Raw genomic sequence first — 24,278 nt, 5'->3', positions numbered from 1 at the left:
GGGAACAGTCTTGCTTCACAACTTTTACTCTTTGTCTCCCGATTGACTTTCATCCACATGAGTCACTGGTCATTTCAGCCTCATTGCTTCATATGTGTCTGTGCAGTAATAAAGGAACAGTAGGGGGAAAAAAAAGATGAACAAGGTCCCTGGCAGACGCATTTTCTTTTATCATATTTGAATGGTAAAGCCAGAAGAGTTTGAAGTAGTAGGACCAATCTGGAAAGGGAGTCAGGGATCATAGTGTCCGCTGCAGTTATCAATGAAATATGATCTAGTTATTGCCATGACCTGTAGTGGCTTAGAGTGCTTAGTTTCATGTGTCCATACGCTCATAGTTATCCACGTTCTCCGTCGTAACCTGAGGGCTTACATGCGCTGTCAGGATTGCGTTTTGTATTTGAGCAGCCTGTGAGGATTGTCAAAGAGCTGTTACGGATAGCATCAATCGGTCAGAGAGGAAGAGCCTGCTTGCTACAGAGCCGTTCAGATCAGATCTTTCATTTTAAGATTTACTGCGTCTCCCTCTGATTCCTTTTTTTTTCCCATGCTTCCACATTGCTTCGCCTTGTTTCAGTCCCGGCTCAAGTTTACCCGAGCGAATCGCGGTAAACTCGTGTCAAGCCGCATCCTGCTGTTTTTTTTGTTATCTGTCTCACTTTTCCTCCTTCTTTCAGACCCTGACTTCCATGCCTACACTGATTGAGTCCACACAGCTTTCCACTGAGGTAAAATAAGAATTTAGCCTAAGCAGGTTCTTGCATGAATCATTTGTAGCCATTTTGTATCCATTCTTACTCCCTGTAGTTCCCCAGAGAAGTCCTCCAGAAACAAAATTTGGAAGTGGGAGTGAAAATTAGACAGAAATGATTCACTATTGGGGGAGTAGGACAATTACAAGATGACAATCAAAACTCTCAGCTATTGACAAACCAGTCCAGGTGTTTGTAGGTAATCTCCACTCAGCATTTTAAAATGAACTCGGGGTTGGAGAAGGAATTCAGTTGTGTTGCTTGAGAAAAAAAGTACTTGTCTAAAATGTAATTAAAAGTAGTATTTCTAAAAAACACTCAAGAGTAAAAGTTGAAAGGAGTTTATGTAAAATAACACTCAAGCAGCAAAAGTACAATTTTGTGATTACTTGTTGAAAACTATCTCTACTTAGCCAAATCATCTCTAGACAACAGGGATAGTACAGTGAGGCATTATGTATGAGAAAAACACATTTTCTCATGTCTCGGCGGCAAGATAAATACAGGCTTGGACAAAGCACAGTGGCATAAAAGTACAATATTATTTTCTCCTAAAACGTGCTTGAACAAGGATTAATATATCTTAAAATTGCTTTTCATCAGCAAAGTATACCAATCCTGAAAAAAAAACTTGAGTAGTGTAAACCAAGATTTCAAAAGTGACTCTTTTATTCTTCACAGCAATTACAAAAGGCGAGAACAAGCAGTGAAGAGTACTTTTATCCTTGAGAAAAGGCCTTTTTTTATTCTGAACAGTTTTTCTGTCTCTTCATTATTTGCGAATAATGATCACAAACGGATATTAAGCCAAGTGTACCCTCACTTGCAGTCATTTTCTTTTTGGGCCCAGGTGGCAAATTGATTTAACTAAAGGTCAGCAGGTCACCTAAGGATTTAGTATTTAGGAATGCTGTTACTTTTGTTATTAGTCATTCTTAAGCACCATATCCTCAAGACATACAAGACTTTAGTGTTCCCACAAAAGAGAAAACAAGGTTTTAGCACCAAATTGCCTCACCCAGTAGTCCATGAAACACAGGCTGTATATGTAAACACGGAGTGTACTTGCAACATTCAAACATCTGAATGTCACTTGCCCACCATGGATGTCACCTAGATCGCTTTTCACTTTTGCTTTTGTGTTATCACCTCTGGGACCGCTGGCATCTTTTAATTTTGAGTGCAGGTTTTGTTTTGCACACTGCGTCTTTGATGAAAGACCTGTACACAAACCTGGGATGGAAGTTTTGCAGACCGCTCAGCTGGATGGGTTAGAGCACGGAACTGCTGTGTGTCTAGTTATTCGTGGCTCTGTATGGCCATGACCCGAGGTAGCTGGTTCGTTGACTATGCTCTGACGGGCACAGAAGTGTGAAAAACACGGTGGTCCATTATATCCTGTACAAAGTACGGAGTGGTAGATGTCTACACACACAATATAAATGAGCTCTTGGCCAGCCCTAGGTGGCTAAACAAGCCAGTTAAAAAATGTTTGAACTAGCACAGCAGCATATTAAAAGCAGCATTTGGGTTGGGTCGGATGTTGATGCAGTCTCCGAGTTGTGGTCTGCATAACTCTTTCATCTGGCAAATATAATCAGGCCATTCACACCTTTACCATTGTTTCCCCAAATTCTCGTCTTGATCTTACTTTTTACCACCATTCTGTCACTGATTCACAAAACCACAATAATACTATGAGACGCTTACTGTATTTTAATCACGAATGTGTTGAAAAATTGCGTAGCTTTTATGAAATCTTAGCTATGGCAAATCCATTGTATTCTTGGGTATTGCAGCAAGAATATAATGAAAAATTATGGAGAATGATTACAAGAACACAAGAAAGGAAACATAAGGATGTAAGAACATTTCCAAATGACCGTAAACAGAAAAATGCCCATCTAGCCCCTTTGGTAGTTAGTAGATAATAGATTCAAGGATCTCAACCAGTTGTTTCTTAAAAGAAGTCGGCGTATCAGCACAGCACAGGGTGTTCCACGGGTGGAATTTGTTCCATGCCCCCACAACCCTTTACGTAAAGATGTGCTTCTTATTCTCAGTTGCCCTTCTCAGATGCACTTCTGGATTGGATATGGATATTAAAAGTCCTCCGGCTTGATATAATAAAACATAACTCTGGTGACGTGGAATTTCCGTGCTAAAGCTTCATAAAGTGTTCTCATGGTTACTTTATGTCTTTGCCTGTGTGTCTGTATGTTTTTGTTCCTGCAGGTGTGGCTTGAGGGTAACCAAGTGTTCTGATGACACTTTGACCAGAAGACTGCACACAAGGGAGTTTTCAAAGTTTTATTTGAAAAAAATGTGTAACCTGCTGTTTGTACTGTGCGTTTGTGTGTATATAGAGGAAACAAAGACTGGATTTATATAGTGCTTTTTCTGTTACATGTACAATATTTCATCTCAGATTCCGATTCCAACAAATAAAGCATTTTATAAAGAATCTCTCAAGATTGTAATTACAAAAGAACTCATTCTGATACATTTTAACCCAAAGTCCGAGATGGGATTGATGGCAAAATATTTTATTTGATGAAGCACAATTCACCTGTTCGTATGAGAGATGAGAGATGTAGGAACATGTTCTAAGGCCTGTGGTCTAGAAGGGGATGAATTGTTCTGTGATAGTGGGAGAATGTCTTTGCTATGGATTGAGGTCTTTCAAGACAGTGAATAAGAATGATAGAGGGAGAGTGCACGGTCCTGTTTTCATGACGTTCTGTGACCCATCATTGTGCTGCTGTATGCTAGTCAGCATCGCCTAACTATCCAGTATGTCAATGCCAAAATACTGATTGCATTTAGCAGCTTCTACAGCGCGAGATGTGCCTTTATTAGGAAAAGTCCCTCCACGGGCCAGCAGTCAGAGCTGTCATGGCTAGCAACTGAATACAGTCCCATTATTAACCTACAGTTAGATCTTGATTGTATCTGACAATGCACTACAGTGACTGGAACTAGCTGTGAAGTGTATTGGCACTATTAATAATGTACATAACCTGTTGGCGCCAGAATGTTTTGTTGAGGTTGAAAAATAGTCTTGATGATATGTGTATCAGGTTAAGAAATGCATACAGGGCAATTTCTCGGATGAGCTGTGTATCCTCGTGGAAGCACATATAGATAGACATAGATCATACTCCCAGATATAGCTATATGTTTATTTCCCATGTCACAATGGCAATTCCTGCAGATGTCTTTTAACCGAGAACAGCCAACTGCCCCCTGCTGGCGCATCTTGGCCATGGCACTACAAAATGAGAGGATTTGGAACAAGCTTCAGGCTAAACGTGAGTTTCTTGATTTCAGCTGTGGTTCAGTCAACAGCTCCTGTATTCTATAGGACTGTAAAATGCTTCATTTAAGATAGTTCTGCTACATTTCCCCCCAAACTGCATAAATCATATCCAAGGAAAATAACTGCACTGGAAACCACATTTGCTTTTCCAGAGCCGCGGTCTTTTTTCAGGCTACTATGTTGAAAATCAGTCTTGCTGGAAAATAAATGTTCTGCTTAGGTATCACGCACAATTTCTTGTATGTAGATGTAGCTGGAAATGTTATTGTAATGACAATCAATCTGGTCATTCACTGGCTTTGAGACTCCATAAAAATAGACCTTTTTATTGGTTTCTGGAACAGGTAAAGGTTTATTGCCGAAAGGAAAAGAATAGAGACACGATGGTTCGGCTGTGGCACCTTCTTCAGGTGTAGAAGACATGTAAAAGGCTGCACAGCCGAACCATCGTGTCTCTGTCCTTTCAGCATGGAATAAACCTTTACCTGTTCCTTTGCAGTCTACGCATGCTGACACCGCTGCCTACTTGAACTTGCTTCTGCTGTTTCAAAACTCTACATTTTGTGTTCTAAATTATACTATATTATAAGCTGTATGTGCAATCCTGAGCTCTTCTGTCAATTCATTTGCATTTATTGCGTTCTAAATTATACTGCTTAAACATTCAATCTCATCAGGGAATGTGTACTAGGCTTCTCCTGTCTCTGAAGCCTTTTTCCTGTGTAAGCTACTGTACTGGAGGCTCCTTAGCTCTCTTTAAGCTAATGAAGGCAGTTCAGGACATAAAGAATACCTCATCAACCTTTGATGGCACTCCTGCATTATTTTAGTTTTAAGGTCTCGTAAGCTTGACATTATACATAATGTGATTGAAGGGGATACTATTTAGAGGGAAGTTAATCCTGATATTCTATCCCTATGATTGAATAAAGATGAAGAACCCCATGCTATCTGTGAGTTATAGTCCTGTCTCTCCCTTTTGTGACCAACTATTAATTATTGGTAATTAATAGGCAACAGGTGTCATGTCATTTTCACCCACTTTCACTTTTGTCTTTGGAAACTCTGGCTCAGGCAATTTGGCAATCTATCACATCTACCCCTATTTCTGCTACAAACACTCAACATGCTGGAAGAGAGCGGTGGTTTCAGACAAGATGGCGGTTCTGGTTTGAGCTGCATTTCCCCAGGAAGCCGAGGGGAATGATCGGCTGTCCTCCGCCACCTGTGGAAGACAAGTGGACAGGTGACTTTTAAAAACCGGGAAGCAGAGGTTTGCCAGTGGGCCGTCAACTTTTGCTATCCGTGAGGAAGACGGAGCCTCCGAGATGTCCTGCATCAGAAATGAAAAGAGAGCCGCCGACCGCCAGAAGACCTCATGGATTCTTGGGAGTTTTCGAAAAAAGTCTTGGTTCTAACCCATCTCGCCCACTTCCGCCCTCCTACACATAAATATCTTTCCTGCTGAGCACTCCATTTGCACGTGGAACCAAACTCTGGAATGAGGTCAGTTCACTACATCAGGACCTCATTTTAATGTTTCATCTGAAGGACAGCATCTCCTAAAAGCACAGTGTCTACGGTTTCGCATACAGATGCAATGGCTTGGAAATTCTAACACAGAGGAAATAGTGGTTCATATAGTGGTTGACACCAACTGCAAAAGCAACCAGATACTTTTTAGAGGTCTCCCATACCAACAGCCACTAATTGTTTAGAAATTTCTCGCCAGCCACTATTGTCACATAAAATGAAACTCTGTAGAATAAAGGAATGACTGTGAGGCTTTTCTTTATGTACAGTTAAATCTTTTACATTGTATGAAGAATAAAACACCGAAGCACTATCTGCAGTTGCACAAATCCACAAACTTTATTCACATCAAGATACAAAATAGATTTTTTATATATTTTTTTTCTACTTGATTGCTACAGGGAAACAGCCCATACTAGAATATTTTAACAACAATCATAATAATAACACAGAAAAAAAGATGCTCTCTCTTTTTCAAGACACATTAGTAGGGTGTGAAATTGCAAGAGACAAGTAGGACAACCACTGTATTAACCCAGCTCAGTCTTCTCTGCAACACTGGTACATGAATGCAGTTCAGCTGTATATGTACCAACGGGTACTCTGTAGGGCAAGAAATGTAAGTCTTAAACTCTCAGTTTTTGATCCCCGATTTAGTAGCAATATGAGAAATAACAGTGATTTCTCACTGATGTAAGTCATATAGAATAAATTCATAATGTAATGCAAGCAAAATGCGTTATCAAGGTGATTTAACTATAGTAAGTTCATATTATACATAAAGTTTGTGTTTTTTTATCATTATAAAGAGGAAATAATACATTATTTCAATTTAGAATATGGATGGACACTACCGCCTTAAGCTCCTGAACCATGAATCAACATAAAAAGGGAACTTGTGCATCCATTTAGTATGAAAAAAATCCTTTATTCTTCACTGTAAGCCAGTTAATGGGCAAGAATTACAACAGCTGGAGCAGTATAAGCTATCAGGATTAGTACTCATTATTTGATTTAAAGTACTATGTTGCTCCAGTGCAAAACCTGATAAAAAATAAATCTTCTGATCTCAGAATAAGAAATTAACGTGACTCGTTTTCTGTACCAATGCTGTTTCCTACATCATGTATACCTTTCAACAGCTGGGATTTGCATTCATAAAACTTTTTTTTTATACTGGGATGTTTAGATATTTTTAAAGCGATCCAGATAATCTGAATATAAATATCAGACAAGTTCACTTGCATTATTTCTTACAAAGACAAGATTACAGACAAACAGAAATGTTAGATACATATTAAGAAAATATGTTAACATAATTGCCCAGTGCAAGCAAAGGACTTCCCATCTGAAGTAATCATGGCAGCTGTGACTTTGGTGGTTATGGATAGAGTTCTTGCTGGGTACCATTACAATGATGAGTGAAGATGTCTCATTTAGTTCTCCTTTGAAATCCCCCTCTAATTGAAAAAAAACCCTCAGAATTTGATAAGCAGGAGAAAAAGTCAGATAGCCAGGATTTTTAGGTAAATTTGCTGTCACTCCTCTTTACGCTTATCCGGTGTAGCACGTTCCAGCTCTATTCATATTGAACAGCAGGAGCATGTGTATCTAAATATATACATATGTTAAAACTCTCATCTGATCAGAAGGACTCGTTTTCTGAAACATGAACACCCTCTACAACACGGAAGGTTAAAAACTACTGTAGAAGTAAGAATGGTAAGATCCGGTAAAGATAATGAAAAATTGTTGAAAACTCATTATTTTATCTTCAGGGCTGCTTGGTATAATTGGTCTCGGCCCAGGTGGCACCACCTCCTCTGAAATTTAGTCAGTGTAAAACTGTCTAAAAAAAGTCAGTGAAAATGATATGATCTAACCTTAACCCTATCCAGAGTTTTACACTGTTTAGGTTTCAGAGGAGATGATATCACTTCTGTGCTGAGACCACTTACCAAGTAACCCTGAAGATAAAATGTAATAACTGGAGTCTGGCGTTGGAAGTTTCTTGGATGAGCCTGCAGTTCAAAGCTGTTTTTAACCACAGATAAGAGGAATACTCAGGGTGTTTTTTTGTTTTACCTAAGCCTGCTGGTTGCGATTTTACTTCTGAAACTTGACGATTTCAGAAATGACAAAATGTGTCAAATACCTTACTCCCCTGACAATGACGCGTAAAATAACATGAATAGATAAAGCATGGTGATATGTAATACAAATGAAGTTATTTATACCCACAGGTAGTCAATTTAACAAAACAACAATATGAATAAAATTACGTCAGTTGAAGGCACGGGACTGGGAGTACTTTGAAATGTTATAAATTGGACATTGAACAACAAAGAATATTTGTGTTTACTACTGTACTTGGTGAGAGCAGAATTCCTGTACCACCTTAATGGCATTTTGGGTGTTAATGATAAATTAAGGTAAAAATGTACACGTTTCAGAAATGTACCTCCCCTCTCTTTAAGAACAATTCCTAATACTTCCAGACTCAACTTGCATTCCACTCAATTTTAACATCATAGAAGATGCTCATGTACAGTAAAGTTTGAGAATTACTGCCTCAGAATGGAAAGCTGGTACACAGATGGAAACCAGGAAGATGGGAAAGTGGTGACAATGCCGAGATGATGTGTGGAAAGGATAACCTCCAGGAATTCAGCTGAGGTTATGAGATCAGTCAACCTTTCCACCTTGAAATTCAGTTTCTGTTCAGTGAATGAGTGATGGATTTTGTCTGGCGCTCAGACGTGGGTGTATGCGTGTGTAGGAGCATGTAGGGGGAATATCGGCGTGGTGAGGGTCACGTTTGGTTAGGTGTCTGGCATCCACAGTAGAGATGTCATGGTGGCCCGTGGCTCACTGTGGGAGAGCCTTCAGAATGGCGTTCACCTCCTCAGCAACAGCCGTCAGAGCAAACTCAAACTGGTCCTGTAGAGAGAAATGGCAGAGAGGAGGTGATTTCTCATGAGGCGTACGTTTGCTGCAGATCTTCGTGTTCACAGTACCTACCTGCCACAGAATAAAGTACCCGGTGCTCTTCATTCTGAACGAATTGTCAAAATCCGTTCCCTTTAATATTGATGACAACAACAGAAGTTCCCCATAAATATGTGTAAGGAACTTACTGTAGGATTCATTCTGAACCTTGAGCTTTCTTTTGATGCACATCTGAATTCTTTCGAGTAAAACCATGTTTTTAAGAGGGTGCTTTTACGAAGTGACTAACACATGAGTCTTGTGGAGCTCTTTCTTAAGTTCAATTTAATTTCTACTGAAGGAGGTTTCTTCAAGATTTAAAATAGATTTAGAATTTAAAATCATTAGCAACAATGGCGAATAAGTTCTGTGAATGCTTATTGAGTACTATTAAGAATCCGTACTGGGGATAGGTACTAACTTGTTCATTAAGTTTCACATTAACAGCGATACATTTCTGTCCTTCGTGATGACACTTTTGTCTACAAATACAAATCATGGAGCAAACAATGAAGTTAGAAATGGAAGCATCCAAATGAACCAGTAACAAAGAAAGTCTGAAAGTTCAGTGGGATTATTGATTATGATATTTTCTTTTCAATTGGAATGAAGTTGTGATGGAACGTGGATTGTTGTGGCTGCAACAGGTTATTGCACTGAAGGAAATGGAAACTCTGTACAAGGTATAGTATATGTCCCGACCACGAAATAAAACAAGCACTTGCTCTGCAGCCAATTATGTCTTTTCTTATTGAAATACCCTCATATCAAATATTTCATCAATGCAAGGTTGCAAAGTATCAGTGGTAAACCTGTGAAGGCAAATGGAACAGAGGGTAATCTATTTACCTTGGTGCGCACCATGCCTGGTCTTTGATCTCGAATATGTTCCAGTGTCGCTGCAATATCAATCTCCTTCACACCTGTGCACGAGACAAAACGAACATTGAGATAAAACCTTAAAAGAAAAAAAAAAAGTTTTTTTTCCTTAGTGAAGCATCATAATTAAAGCTAGAAACTGCCGAGCGAGATCATGAGCTCCAGAAACTACTGGCACACAAGGATGCAAGGTGAACTAACTAAAAGCTCCCTCTGATTTGGAACATCTCAGACCTTTAAGAGGTGTTCAAGAGCTCCTGGGAAGCAGTACTCCAGACAGACTGATTTCATCTTTCGTTCATAAGAAAGAAGCCAGCTAATACATCTGTACTAAATAACAGTTGGAAGGGTTCAGTAAAACTGGCCAAGGGCTCAGAGTATTACCTGCAATCTGACTTGGATTATCATGTTTTGGGTATCCAGCTGACAATTTCTGCTCATGAATATGGGTCAGAAGTGGGTTAAATCAGCTTGGCAGTGACCAGAATTTGGAATGTGACAAGTAGTCATGCTTCATTTGAATTCTGTAACAAACATATATATTGTCTTTATTTATAGTTAAATTTAATGTGCCAAAATACCTGTTGCAGAAATTGCACGGAGTGATTATAACGTTTGCCTGAAACTATCCAGAACTCATCTTTGAAAATATTTCTGAGAGGTTTGCCCTATGGGATTTCCCAAGACTCCAGGCTACAGCAGAAGTTGACTTAAAACAAAATCAGACAGACTTCAGAAAATGCTGGCGTTGGCAGCAACACAAGCTTATTCTGGATTATTCAGGGTGTCTTGTTTGTGTGATTTCCTATGGATTCTGCTTGCTCTAATTATTGTGAAAACACAGCCATCCCACATTAAACCAGTTTGCTGCCTGTGTAGGGTTTGACCTTGGATGACCATTTCAGTGTCTTCAATGTCCAGTCCATCTCTGACAAACATTACTGACTGTTGCTGCCTGCTGTTCAAGGTGAGGTTAAGCAATTACTGTACTGTATGTAGCAACTTAATCAAGGCTGCACACAGTGTTTCTAACTGTGCAGAAACAAAAAAAGTATTCAACATTCAAAAATTGTAATTCATTTAAACTATGAGAAATGTGCAGCAACATGAAAACAATGTGTAAAAAAAACAATTCATGGATTTCTCAGTGGCAATGACAAGAGAACCCCTTTTCTGTACTTCATAGTGATTCTCAATGCTTGTGTTTGGAGGCACTGTCATCACACCGTAGACAGCAAGAAAGTTTGTGTGTGGAAAAAAAAAAGTCTGTTACAAAGTTTAAACCTAGTGAAAGAGTAATTAATTTTTGGATAGCCATGGAAATAAGGTTGTCATTTTCCTTGATAAATGTCATTTTATTCTCATTCTGACATACAAATCCCCAAGGTTAGTGTCAATTTTATTGCACATAAGCAGCAGATATGTGTCTTGCAAAAGTCTCTTGTCTGTCATCTTTATTATTCAGGTCTTCTAATCTACTGGCACTCCAGGAAAAGCCTTGAAAACCTGCAAAACCCTGGAGAATGGCTGTAGAGCCATAAGATTCAACTAATAACAATGTGAGAGGTGACAAACATTAATAATAATACGAGACCTTATTCCCTAAAGAGCCCTACAAAGACTGCCTTATTTCTATTCATTCTTCTAAGGCTATAACCGACTAACACATACTGTATATAAGTTACTAAAGACCTTGTCTCTCAGGCTGGAATAGGACCTTTAGAAATACATTCTTAGGTTTAAACCTTAACCTCCCATTCTCTCATCTCAATCAGTCATTTTGTGTAGTGTGTGCAGGCCTTGATGTTGGTTCTCATTCATTTTCTGAGTGTAAAAATCAAAATGCAAGCATCTCAGCAATGTTAATGTGGTAAAAACAATCTAACCAGCATTTCTGAAAAGGGGAAGACATTGTGTTTAAGGTTGCACCAGCATCCAAATTTAAGGCTGCTTATTATAAACTCCCCTGTCAAACTTCAAGAGAATGAGGGCGTGCTGTTTTCTGTAGTGGATGTTAAGATGATTCGGAAGTCTAGAGGTTATACATATTCTAATATACAGTATACTGCATTTACTTAATCAGATAGACAAATGGAAATTCTTCACTGAAGTTCGGGAGGGATCAAAACAGATTAGCCAACCTTACTCAGCTGTTCTTAATCCCAGTCATTAATGACTTTCCCTATATACTGTATACAAAACTCTCACATGCCTCTTCTCAGGTTTTTCTGCATTCATCTTGCCTCCATCCCATCTCCACCTTTATAGCTACTGCTTGACTAACTTCGGTCTCTGAATGGGGGTTCAGCTTCTTTTGCCCTGTGGCCAGGAGGCTACCTCTTAACCAAGCAGGTTAAGCCCAACCTTAAGTACTCATACATTCGCAAAGCATCTGTTTCTTGGATGACGTGATTCAAGGGGACTGATAGTTAATTTACTGTTTAAGTAATTGTATTACACTGTTTTGTAAAAATACTGCATAAAATACATCAGCTGACATTCTGAATAAAACACACAGCAAATACAATTCTGAAAGGCTGCTGCTAAAGATATTACAGTATATGGATTTTTTACTTGAACCACAACATGAACTAGAAATCTTGCCACTTACTATGGCACTTCCCATGTAGTAATAACATGCTTGGCACAACTTTTTACTGTTTATATATGGATATTTATTTCTATTTAGAAATAAAATTGGATCCTGTCCACAGTCTCCATACTGAAGATCCCCACAAAAACCTTTTTGCAAGAGCAGGAGAGTTAACTTTAGAGCCCAAGCTTTGAAGTCTGCCAAAAAAACAACAACACAGGTTTCTGTGACTTTTATCTTGTAAAGCCTAACTTGTCCTATATTTGTGGCAGTGGTGCTCTCTTTAGGAACATTTCTCTACCCCCTATTGTCTGGTCTCTATTTAATGTCTTCTTTTCTACAGACCCTTTAAAAAAAGGTTTGCTGGAGTGAGGAAAAGGCTATACTGTCATGACTTTGCAGTTGACTCCTTTCAAGAAAACGATTAGATCAATTAGTGACAGATTCTTATTTTTTTCATTCTTATGAACTCTGAACTTGGCTCTTTATAAAGTCTGGGTATTTGCTAGGAAATGTAACCACCTGGAGTAAATACAGTATGTGATTTCTTAATCTTTTAGCAGGTAAGATAGGTACTATCATTTTTAAGAATTACGACATGGCACTTTGGAGTTAAGAGATGACAGAAACAACTATCACAGCTAAATAAACAGATTTGTTTACAGTGCCTTGAAAAAGTATTCATAACCATTCATCCTATGTTGTCCCGTTTTGTTCAAGTACAAAATTAAGAGTGGAAATTTTAATCAAAACCTGGATGTTCAAACTGAATGGTAAAGGAAGTTAAATGTCAGCAAAACCCCCAAACTTGCAAGAATCAAAACACTTTATCGTGTCCTCCAGCCCAAATCAAAATGTGGTGGAAGCACCTTTGACAGCAATTACAGCTGCTAGTATTTTTCCGACAAGTCTGTACCAGCCTTGAGAAAACAGGGATAGTGCCATGCAATTTTCACCCATTCTGCTTTGCAAAACGTCTTCAGGCTCTGCCAAGTTGTTTGGAGGTGATTGATGGATAACAATTTTTTTTTATCTTGTCACAAAAGGGAGCAAATGTCTTTGCAAGGCACTGTATCTAGTGTGTTGAATTACTGAATAGATGCACATCTAGATATTTCCATTACCCTATCCCTACCCCATTGCCTATAAAAAAATACAAATGAACAACTCCAAGAAAAAATAGTATTAGATGATCAGATATGGATCTGATTTTCTCAATTTCTTCCTTGCATGCTTCTTTGTCACAGATAACACACAGTTTCATCCTAACCCTAACAAGTTTACATGAGGCACTGCAAAGGTATTCATATTAATGTAGTTTATGGAACGAGTATGACAGAATTTGCTTATATTAGTTTGCTAGAAGTTATTATTTCCCAAACAGATTTGTGGAATATAGAATATTGTATATAGATCATCTACAGTACACTGTATGTATTCACCACTGCCAAACCCCACATGATTTGGCTATTTATAGCGTAAATTAAAGCAGTACAGAAGAGGAAATACAGATGAAATATTAACTTAATTTCAGAAGCAGTACCAAATTACACAATATATCCATGAAACAGTCATCTCACCTTTTGCCATGCGGTTGAGCACCATGTCAATCAGAATGTATGTCCCAGATCTCCCGGTACCATCACTAAAGGCAAAGGAAACACATTTCACTGTACTTCCTGTCTTCTAGCTAATGATATATTCCTGATATATTAATCCAAGGAGTACAAACGCTTTACACGTTACAAAAAAACCAAAACTGATACACATTTATGTAATTAATTTGTGGTTTTGGCAAAATATGGGTGAATCAGCAACACAGTTTAGAACTACAAGCAGAGTGTGGCTACATGGTGCTTATACTACAATGGTGGACAACCACTGATTTTTTGGAGGAAGGGATCAGGGGAGTTGGCAAGCAAAATAATGCTGTGTAAAGGGGTGTTACCCCAGTGTCCTGGCCCAATTCCTCATTGGCCTTTACCAATCATGGCCTCCTAATTATCCCCATCTATGAACTGGCTTCATCACTCTGCTCTCCTCCCCACTGAGAGCTGGTGTGTGGTGAGAGTAGTGGTGCACTATGGCTGCTGTCTCATCATCCAGGTGGGGCTGCACATTGGTGGTGGAGGAGGGGAGTCCCCATTACCTATAAAGCGCTTTGAGTGGAGTGTCACTATAAGTGTAAGAAATTCTTAATAATACAAAATATTTGCTCTTAATTGTTTAAATTTATGCAGAAGCGGGTTCAAAATTTACATTCATGTGTAACATAAAAAGTCCAATATGATTGTTTTTGGAACAATACATTCTGGGCATATAATAATAAAAGAAAAAGTAAAATACCACATGAAGCTGAATTTATTAAAATTATTACAAAAGAAAAATATTAAATAATCCAGTAATAGGAAATATATCTGACAATAGACTAGTGCTTTATTGCGTATCAATTTGTTGATGACAACGTAATGACCTTCGATTATGAGATAACGGGGATTTAATCTAATTATGGCAAGCAGAATTAATGTATCCACTACAGAACAATCTATCCACTATAAAACAAAATCAGGACATTTGAGAAGCCTTCTTTTAGATCAAATACATTTTAACTGGTGCTTAGGAGTGAAATTAAATTAATTAAATTAATTAAATTTAATTTTAGATATACTTTCATGAAACAAACTGTTATCTTCGTTTATGACTGTCACTAAAATGACTGAACACAAAAGGGTCTAAGACTTCCCACAGTAAACAGCAGGGGGCGCAAGAGGATGACCCAAGAACCAAGACGACGAGAAAGAGCCTGGGGTCTTGAGGCTTGTGGTCCCAGCACTCCAAAATAAATGATGATATTATTAATAGGACCGATTCACTCCACTGCTGTACATATGCTATCCAAGCCTTATTCATGGAACCTTTAAAAAAGTCTGAATATGTTGAACATATAGGAGTAAAGGAGTGAAGTTGTTTACTAGACTAAAAGTAACTTGTAAAAGTATAGAATTAACACCCTAATGAATTCCAAAACCAAAACTATAGTAATATAATATTTTGCATTGGAAACCTCACCTGCAGTGGACAATTATAGGACAGGATCGGCCTCTGTAGCACTTGTTCACTTTCCTGAAACAACAACAATAAAAAAAAACTTTAAATCTGCCTGCAGTTTTAGTTGTAGCAAGCGCAGATCAGACACATGTCTATCTTCTCGAGAAAAGATTCCATTCTAATGCAAAAATTATGTGTGTACACACATCTCAAGCGGCCTCCTATATCGTTTCGTGCAATTTTTAGTTTAATCCGAGTCTTTCTTTAATCATGGTATAATAAACTAGGATGACTCTTGTATTCATACTTGAACTAGGGTATTTTCTCCACTGTTTTTTTTTTGCCTTTTTGGGGAATTTGTACAACAAACTTAAAACAGTGAAACAATTAAGATGCCGGCACTTTAAAATAAGGATCACTTCTTGACCAACGTTCTATGTAAATATCGCAGGGTTGCCACATATCTTAACACCACATTTTCATTTGAATCACATTCTCACAACAAAACGATGATGTTGATCACCTCTACCCATAAATGTCAGTGACTACTGACCATTAGTCCACTATTTTAAAAGTAAAAATTTCTTCCAGGATGAGAATTAAAAACAAAGAAGAAACATTTTTTTTCCCCTTCAATTTACTTTTTAGCATGGAATTAACTCGCAAACATTTACAGCTTACATGCTGATGCAAGCTTTAGAATCTAACCATTATTTAAAGGTGTTATAATATTAGGAATGATTACAATAAGGAATGACACTCTAAGAGCTTGAGACTGGTAGAAACAGTGCTTTCCATCCCCCCCATGTTGTTTAGCAGCTTGTCTGTAAATGTGCATTTCATTCTTCACATCATGACAAGCTTTTAAACTTGAAGCTTAAAAGTCCAGCCCTTTAATATTAAAGAGGTGCCACACAGCTCAGGATTTTATCCTACGGGATGCTGCCTGTGCGAAACCCACCTGAAGCTGAGCAATATTTGAGCAACCTATTATCCCTCTCAACATATCAAGGTTGAGAGAAAGACGTCTGCGCTGAGGTGTCTGTGATATCAGACAGTGAGCAGACCTGGAGAAAAAAAAGTCTGGCACCGAATCTGCAGGTGTGCACGAGCTGGCAAATTGAAAGTGAAAGTTGTAAGTGTACAAGCTTAAAAACTTGTCAAGATGTGAAAAATAGAAACAAAAAGTTACCAGTTTGTTTCCCACAGTGCAGCCGTAATAGTTACTGCCACGATTCTAGAACCAAAATGCAATTCACCTTCTATGACACAGACATCAAATCAGGCACTGAGGACAACAATACAGTACTGCAAATCGACTTAATTTCAAGCTCAGCTACCCTCTTCTCAATTTCAGTTCGTTTTTGCCTAGTTCTCATTGACATTTTCGGAGGAAGGGTGAATGATAGTGTCGGAAACAGAGGAGAGGGATGAACTGAGGCTCACGTCCTGAGTAAAGCAAAAGCTTTATCAAGAGAGGAAAGCAGATGACCCACAGGAGACTGGGAGGAAGGGGCGAAGGAGGTGCCAACAGTAACCAGGAGAAAAGTCCACAGGTGCTCCATGCAGCAGCCACAGCTGCCAATGATCACTTTTGTGACTATGCAACTGGACTCAGACTACTAGCTGCAAATCACAAAAATGACACAGACAGCTGTGCGTCCGACGGTGCCCAGGTGACGCCCATCGGAGAAAGGGCAAGCCAGCCTTCCCACTGGTTAAACTGGGAAGGCAGCGCGGGGCAGGCAGAAGGGAAGGCTGACACACTGGTTAGAGCGGAGGACAGGAAGGCAGGCTTCTGTGGTGGAGATGTGAGGAGTGGGTGGCCAACTATTCAAGGTGAGTGGAGGAAAAGAAGCAGGCTGGTCTGAGCTTGTACGGTTGAAGGAGAGAAGATGGTTGAAGGTTTCGCAAAGAGATCAGCAGGAGTGCGGGAGCCCCCTCTTTGAACTAAAAATGTGCATATGTTGTATAGTCCTACCATAATCTTTACTCCCAGCAAATGGCAATTCTCAAAGCTAGGATTTCCTAAACTACATCTTAACATCTACATTTTAGCATAATATTCGGTACTGCGTCCATGAACATTTTGAAGATTTGTACTCAGAGGAACAGTTCGCAGAAGCAGCTGTGTTTCAAATAGGCAAAACCCACAAACAAGTATTTTCAAGAGTCATTTGTCCAAAACATTTAGCTGGCACCCTTTTAAACTACCCACTTGAAAGATGGAGAAGAAAAGCTGAAAAGTGCAAAGCACTGCTTTAAGGTGTCGTCATCAAGTAAAAAGCATTTTTCCATTGATTTTAATTTTGATTTTACTGCGTTTAGGACTTAACCTCCCTTTTCTCTGTTACCCCTTTTCAGCAACCTCCGTGCAGCATATATTTTCACCAATGCTTGTGACCTAAATGTTGATAATTATTTCTATTACGATTATGAGTAATTTGCATATCAGATCTGCCACATCTGAACTGGCTTAAAGCAAGAAGCCAGCATTACCCACATTACAAAATGTCTAAGAGACACATTGGACATTGCTTCATTTTATGATCATTTTATACACAATTCGGCATTTCAAATTACTTTCTTTACAATATAGATTGTAGTGATACTAGAAAAGTTAAATCCATGTTTAGGACAACACAGTGACACAGTAGTAAGCATTACTGCCTTGGTTCAGTTACTGGGGTGCTGTCTGTGTGCAGTTTGTAAGTTCTCTCTGTGTTTGTGTGGGTTTCCTCTGGGTGTTCCAGATTCCTCCCACAGTCAAAATATATACTGGTAGGTTAAATGTCTTCTGGGAAAATTGGCCCTGGCATGAGTGTGTGCGTGTTTGCGTCTGTGTGTGCCCTGTGATGGACTGGTATCCTGTATAAGGGGTATCCTGCCTGGCGCCTGTTGCTTGCCAGGATAGCCTCCTGCTCCCTCTGCAATCCTGCATAGGATAAAGTGTTTAGAAAAATGGATTGAGTGATTGACGGATGGACACATTGCGGAGACAAATGTAATCTGCCTTTAATGCTGCTCTGGTTTTCAACATGAGAGCACTGTACATGTGCACGCTTGTATGTAAGAAGCGTGTACCTGCGGAAGTCCAGCAGGGTGCGGGTGGAGGTGGGGATGCCCTGGGCCGGCCAGCTCAGGAAGTGGAACTGGGTCAGGGTTCGAGTCTCCTGGGACTGCACATTCTTCAGGTAGAAGCTCCGCACCAGGAAATCGTTGCACCAGATGTGCTCCGAAACCAGGTTGACCTGCACCAAGCACAGAGACAGATCAGGTTATCAGAACACGTAATGCAGCCCATACAGAAGGCCATTCAGCTCATGTATGATATAATATACACTGTGCAAAGAATTCATGTAGAATAAAAGAACTGGCGGGCAGCTCATGCTGAATGTATAGAGTTAAAAATAACGAATCATAGTTTAAAGTAAGAGAGATGATAACAACATCCCATGCTACTTTCTGAAAATACTAAAAATACATATTATTTAAAGGTATTGAAGTGAAAAGCACTTTTTTGACTATACATATCTTAAAAAAATCAGTCATTTGGACATAAAAAGGCAATGTGATTTGTTTGTCTCGTCTTCTACACGAACTTCAGCAATCCTATTTAACCATGCATTACTCCTTTAAAGATTAATTCATTAAACAGTCTGGAAACAGTGAATGGGGAATTGGCAAAATGAAGTAAAATAATACAGCACATAATTCAATTATAAAAACCAATTGAGCTGGAAGCTTTGACATTCAAACTAGCATTATATAAAGGGAGCACAAATGAACACAATCTTAGTAATTTATTATTCCTGTGACTGCTGTTTGCCTGTGCTCCTTCCTTGTGGTGATTGTGGTGATTAAAATAGACATATATATATATAAGAACTCAATATAAAATATCTAAAGCATGATGTATTTTCTTTATGAAAGAGGAATACTTAGGACTGCTATGAAGGATGAAAAAAGATATACCCACATCTGAGCTACATGCTGTTATTCATTGAAATTAACAGTTTTTATTCACATTCTTGAGTCAGAATCAACTAATGATATATTGAAAGTTGAAGAGGATTATATGCAGAGTCTCTATTAAACTTCTCTGGGAAAAAAAAACAGAGGTAACAAAAATGAATAACATGACATAACTGCATTGTCTCTCACCTCATAAATATGATAGAGTGAGGATCCTTCATCCGGCCAGTATCGGTCACACTGCTTTTCCCCATCTTCGACCAGAGCAGTCATCATCACAATGACAGTGCAGCCATTCTCCCACACCATCTATAATTCACATTACCGCATCACACACTACGGACTGCCTTATCACACAGACCCTAGCCCACATACGTGGGTGTCACAAAGGAGTAGACCGACTGAAACAGATATTTAGAGAAATAGTGTCTGCACACAGAGGTTTCCAGGAAAGTGTCTGGAAAGAGTAACTTGATTAGGTGAGACTGCCGAGATTTGAATTAACCACTGTTTCTATAAGCAAATGCTAGATTACTGTTCTGTAACACCGAATAAGTATACTATTATTTCTACCTCCTATCCCATATAAATATTAAAGTTTGTCCTGATTTAAAACCTATATGACTTATTTAATTTAGCAAGTTACAGAGTTCAGGTAATGACTCCGAAATACACAGATACAAAGGTTTATTACTTGTTATTACTTGTGCAACTTTAGTACTCCTAGGTGAACTAAATGAGCAGTTACTGAACTCCTAGTGTCCAAGGCTCTTCATTCCTTATACATTCCTTATACAGTATATAGTAATTAACAAGTACATTTGTGGCTTATGCAGTATCAGTCTTCTCTTCTTGGATTTCTCCTGCCATGATTGTTTTTGAAGCTGCTTAGTTTGCATTCTTCTTCTGGCCAACAGCTGAATGATACTGTAGCTTCCTTCGACATAAATACTGATCATACTGATTGTCAGTAACATCACTAGTCTTAATCGGTCCTGACTGTATGAAAAGCAAATTTTCACTTGGATTTGCATGCTGACGTCACCTTCGACACAGTTGCTTGAGAAACATCAACAAGTTGAGTTGTCTTGGTCCCTGAAGCTTCTGCCAAACTGCCTCAGCAAGGACCCACTTTCAAAATCAGTTGAAAAAGTCTCTTTTTGCAGCCATGCTAGCAGTGATTATATACTACCAGGGCTTTTATAGTATTTGTATACATGACTGTAATTACGCTAGAAAAGAATGAGCCACATTTGGGTGGAAGTTTTGCTTTCAATATACTTGGTGTCCCTCCATACCCAGGAGTTTTAATTTTGTATGTAAATCATTACAAATGAGTCATTACATTTTGTATGTAAGTCATTACAAATGAGCTCCACAAAGAGAAGAAATTAATTAGAGTACAGAAAACCTGAGACATCGAGACTCACAACGTAGGCAAAGAGGTAGAGAATCGTCCAGAGTGCAAAACCTTGTTCTTTATTGTAAATAAGCACACCCACTATTCAACGTTATCCCATCCAGGTTTTTTCTTTCAATATATTTATTTTAAAAGCTCATGTATATGAACAGTCAGTTCTACAGTTCACAGTGAGCTTTATCACGATCTCCTCAGCAGCAACACATACTTTACAGGTTGTACTGGTGTCTTATGACATAATTGCACCTTGTCATGAATTGTTTCTTGAGTTAAGGTTCAGAACTTAGAATAGTTCTCATGGCTCAGAATAGATCTTATAAATGTTCAATCCAAATACATCATAAAGGGACTTACTTGCCAAAAGTCAGCGATAGTGTGAGACAGAGGCCCCTGGGTGGCAACGTAAGCTGGCATCCTTGGATCGTGATCAATCTGGGGTCACAATAAATACGGCTGTGGTTAAAATCAAAGTGGAAAACGTTGTTTCTGTTGCGGTTTTTGGAATGTTTAAAAGCATATATTTTTGTGTCCTCCAAAGGGCGTGCTCATTACTTGCAAAGGAACGGGTTCACGATTGCTGAAAAGACACACAAAGTGTCGGCTGTTATTATTTGTCTAGCCCATTAAAAAGCAAAATGTCCTTACTATAGTGCTGGCGTTGATGTAGTCTGTCCTGGAAGGGTTAATCTCTGCTTTCAGTTTCACTCGGGAGTGGTCATCTAAAAACACAAAAAGAACACAGTAAAGGATCACGATTTACTACTCTCATCATGTCTTCTTCAAATTAAACAAAAATATTGAAAATGCTCATGGTTATAGTTGAAATAGTTCTTAATAAATCCTTGCCATATCTGGTTTAATATCTACTTTACCTCTATCTTTATAGCTATTCTCCCGTTGTCCTGATCCCCACTGAAGTACATACAACATTATGACTTTCAGTTCAGGCGAGAAATTCTGAAGTTTTTTAGGTTGGACAGAGGGGTCTTGTTTAATAATATGCAATTCAGATTACTGATCTCTCATTAAAAGGATCTTATTCAACAAAATGCATTTCTCAAGCTTAATTTTTCTCAGATATGTGGGAAATATACACTTTGTTCAAGAAATACAAAATTTTACAGTTTACTGTTCCTAATATAACACTATAGTGTATTTAAGTACTAGTGCTACATACTGTAATTATAATGATCCCAAACGCACACTGCACAAGCATCAGCATGCAGTTTCACCAAATACTGATTAGTCACATGTGTGATTATGTATTCAAGGAGTATCTCAGAGATTAATTGTCATGCCAAGATTCTGCCGTTCTATTTCTTGGACTCATTTTGATTCATTCTGTGATCAGGCAGTACATTTTTTTTTGGTAAATTTAAAAACAGTAGTTCTTGAGGCAAAAGAATAGAAATCAGCTTTGTCAAAATGCTGATATGAGTCAGGCACTCTTTTACTGCTTATGAACAAACTGTATTCCAGGATATTTTGAAATAATATTATTTTCAAAATGCTGTTTTCCCCCTTCTTTCTGTCCAGGTTTTTCTTGCTTATTATTGCATGTTTACAATATCTGTAAACATCTCAAGATGTTATAGACAATCTAGCATACAAGGGAAAGTATTTACAAATCCTGCAGGCCAGAGCAATAACTGTCCAATCACAGGAAAGATATGCTGCCTTTGCTAACACACAGAACTTGATTGGTTTTATTGAACATTGCTTTGATCAGCTACGGTCGTCCTTCTATGAAACTCACAGGGCACAGAATCCGGGTTTCTATTCTTTTTAAGGTTGGCTTCACTTTGGGCTGCAGAGCAGGAGCTGGGCTCAGCCTGGTAGGAACAGAGAGCCTCCCACTCCTTCAACAGCCTATCCTTGTTCTTCAGGTGGTCCTCCATGTAAGCCTGCGGAGGCAAACAAGGTTACAGTCTGAAAAATATTTACCGCATTTTACCGAGCTTGTTTCCATTTCCGAACTCTCTGGGGATGTCTGTGTTTTGTGGAAAGCACACATCTGTACACATAATCCCAGTCCAGACATATATGTTACCTAACCCTATTTTTATTTTGAAATTTCCTCCAACTCAAAGCCTTACCAATTCCCCAGCTTTAAATTTAAAACACAACCTGACCCATGGATGTTTAAAGTTTTCATGTGGATAGACTGACCACCTGCAGCGTAAGCACTATTCACCTAAACTAACCTTTTTGTGGTCACTTGGTTACTAAGTTTCAGCTCAGTGAAGTACACTACTGCCAGTTTTAATTTGACTAACATGATTGCTCAATTTAATTCAAAGATCAATAAGAGAAACATAAAATCAAATACACAGCCTTGAACAAGTATTCACCCTCTTCCAATGATGCTTCATTTTGTTCAGTTACAACTGAAGAAGACACATAACAGAGTTAAAAACTAAAATATATTGATTAAAAAAGTTTTTGCTCCCTGTGTATATGGCAAACCTAAATTAACAGTAATTTGACAATCAATTAGTTTATAGTGTCATAGTGTCTATATGCAAGAAAAGTGGTTTACATGATTTCAGAGAAAAAATATGTCTCTGTAAGGTCCTTCAGTCAGGTAGTGAGTTTCAAGCAAAGATTCCTCCAGGAAGTCTAAGGAGGTTTCAAAACAATCCAGCCCAGGAGAAAAAGAAATTCAAAGATCTGAATATTGTTTTGAGCAGAGCAAAGTCATTCATTGCAAAAGAGAAGGAGTATCAGAACTACCCAGGCACTACCTACAGTACATCAGTGTAACGAAAGCCTTCTTTCAGGACCCTATGCAGATGAGACAATCCGGGAGGAGTGAGGAAAACATGGGGAAAAAGCATGCGGGAGTCGGGAATGAAAACAGGGGGCGTGTCCATGGTGCGCTGGTGTTCGGGGGAGGTGTGGCCGAGGCAAACAATCCAGAAATAAGTCCAAGGGGGAGTCCAAGAGACTCCAAAACCGGGTGGTCCATCGAAGACAAACAGAATAAAAATGGGAACCGGGTCGGAACCGGCAGGAACAGGAACTTAAAAGCTTGACGGGGCCAGGCGCTTCCAGGTCCTGGACTCGCCTGGTATGGAAACCAAAGCAGAGCCCGGAAGAGAGTGGGCCTCTGGCTTTTAAGGAGAACTGAAAAGGGGGCTGGAACAGGGAGCAGGTGCGGGGGATGAGTAAAAAACAAGGAAGGGCTGGAGCGTCCTTAAGAGGAGGGGTTTACGAATGTTACAATCAGGCAAACTGGGCAGCTGGTCAAAGGGGAAAACTAGTTAAGGATTCCGCCATGAGGTCAATGGCGACTTTGAATCAGCTTCTGTGTACAATGGCTTAGATTGGAGAACTTGTTCGTGAATCAGCAATATCCTGGCCACTCCATATATCTGGCCTGTATGGCAGAGTGACAAACCTCTCAAAGCCCAAATGGAATTTCAAACTATTTGATACCACAAAAATATGGCAAAAGGTTTTTGTGGTCAGAGGAGGAAAAATTGAACATTTTTGGTTTGAATAGAAAGCGTTACATCTTCTGCAAATCCAGCATTAAAACAATGTCCAGTATAGCCTACTTAGCAGCATCCTTACTGTAAATTATGGCATAATTATACTGTAAAAATGTACTATCCCAGAGTGCAAAATTGGTACAGTCTATTAATTTCTGCCTAAGGAGCTTCGACCAGGTTTTGATTCTGTGGTAAACACGTATGGAACCAACATATATTCATTTCTTATTTTTCTTTGCAGGTTTTGCTAGCAAATTACATACAGTATTTTACTCAT

General features: G+C 38.9%; 1 protein-coding gene across 2 annotated transcripts in view; it reads right to left on the bottom strand.

Annotated features, from left to right (window-relative positions):
* Positions 1-5,919: 5,919 nt before the first annotated feature.
* LOC148821720 (receptor-type tyrosine-protein phosphatase-like N) overlaps positions 5,920-24,278 on the bottom strand; it is a 148,770-nt gene continuing 130,411 nt past the window's right edge. For both annotated transcript variants that reach the window (XM_088930150.1, XM_088930151.1), the window contains 9 exons: positions 22,264-22,411; positions 21,153-21,226; positions 20,862-20,939; positions 19,277-19,396; positions 18,197-18,363; positions 15,134-15,187; positions 13,645-13,709; positions 9,442-9,515; positions 5,920-8,544 (listed from right to left, as the gene is read on the bottom strand). In XM_088930150.1, the coding sequence (XP_088786276.1) occupies positions 8,473-8,544; positions 9,442-9,515; positions 13,645-13,709; positions 15,134-15,187; positions 18,197-18,363; positions 19,277-19,396; positions 20,862-20,939; positions 21,153-21,226; positions 22,264-22,411 (852 nt within the window). In that variant the 3' untranslated portion in view covers positions 5,920-8,472. The remainder of the gene's footprint in view (positions 8,545-9,441; positions 9,516-13,644; positions 13,710-15,133; positions 15,188-18,196; positions 18,364-19,276; positions 19,397-20,861; positions 20,940-21,152; positions 21,227-22,263; positions 22,412-24,278) is intronic.

This window comes from Atractosteus spatula, chromosome 13, assembly GCF_055471065.1.
Source record: "Atractosteus spatula isolate fAtrSpa1 chromosome 13, fAtrSpa1.hap1, whole genome shotgun sequence".
Taxonomy (NCBI): Eukaryota; Metazoa; Chordata; class Actinopteri; order Semionotiformes; family Lepisosteidae; genus Atractosteus; species Atractosteus spatula.
This window is presented reverse-complemented; position numbering and strand designations above follow the sequence as displayed.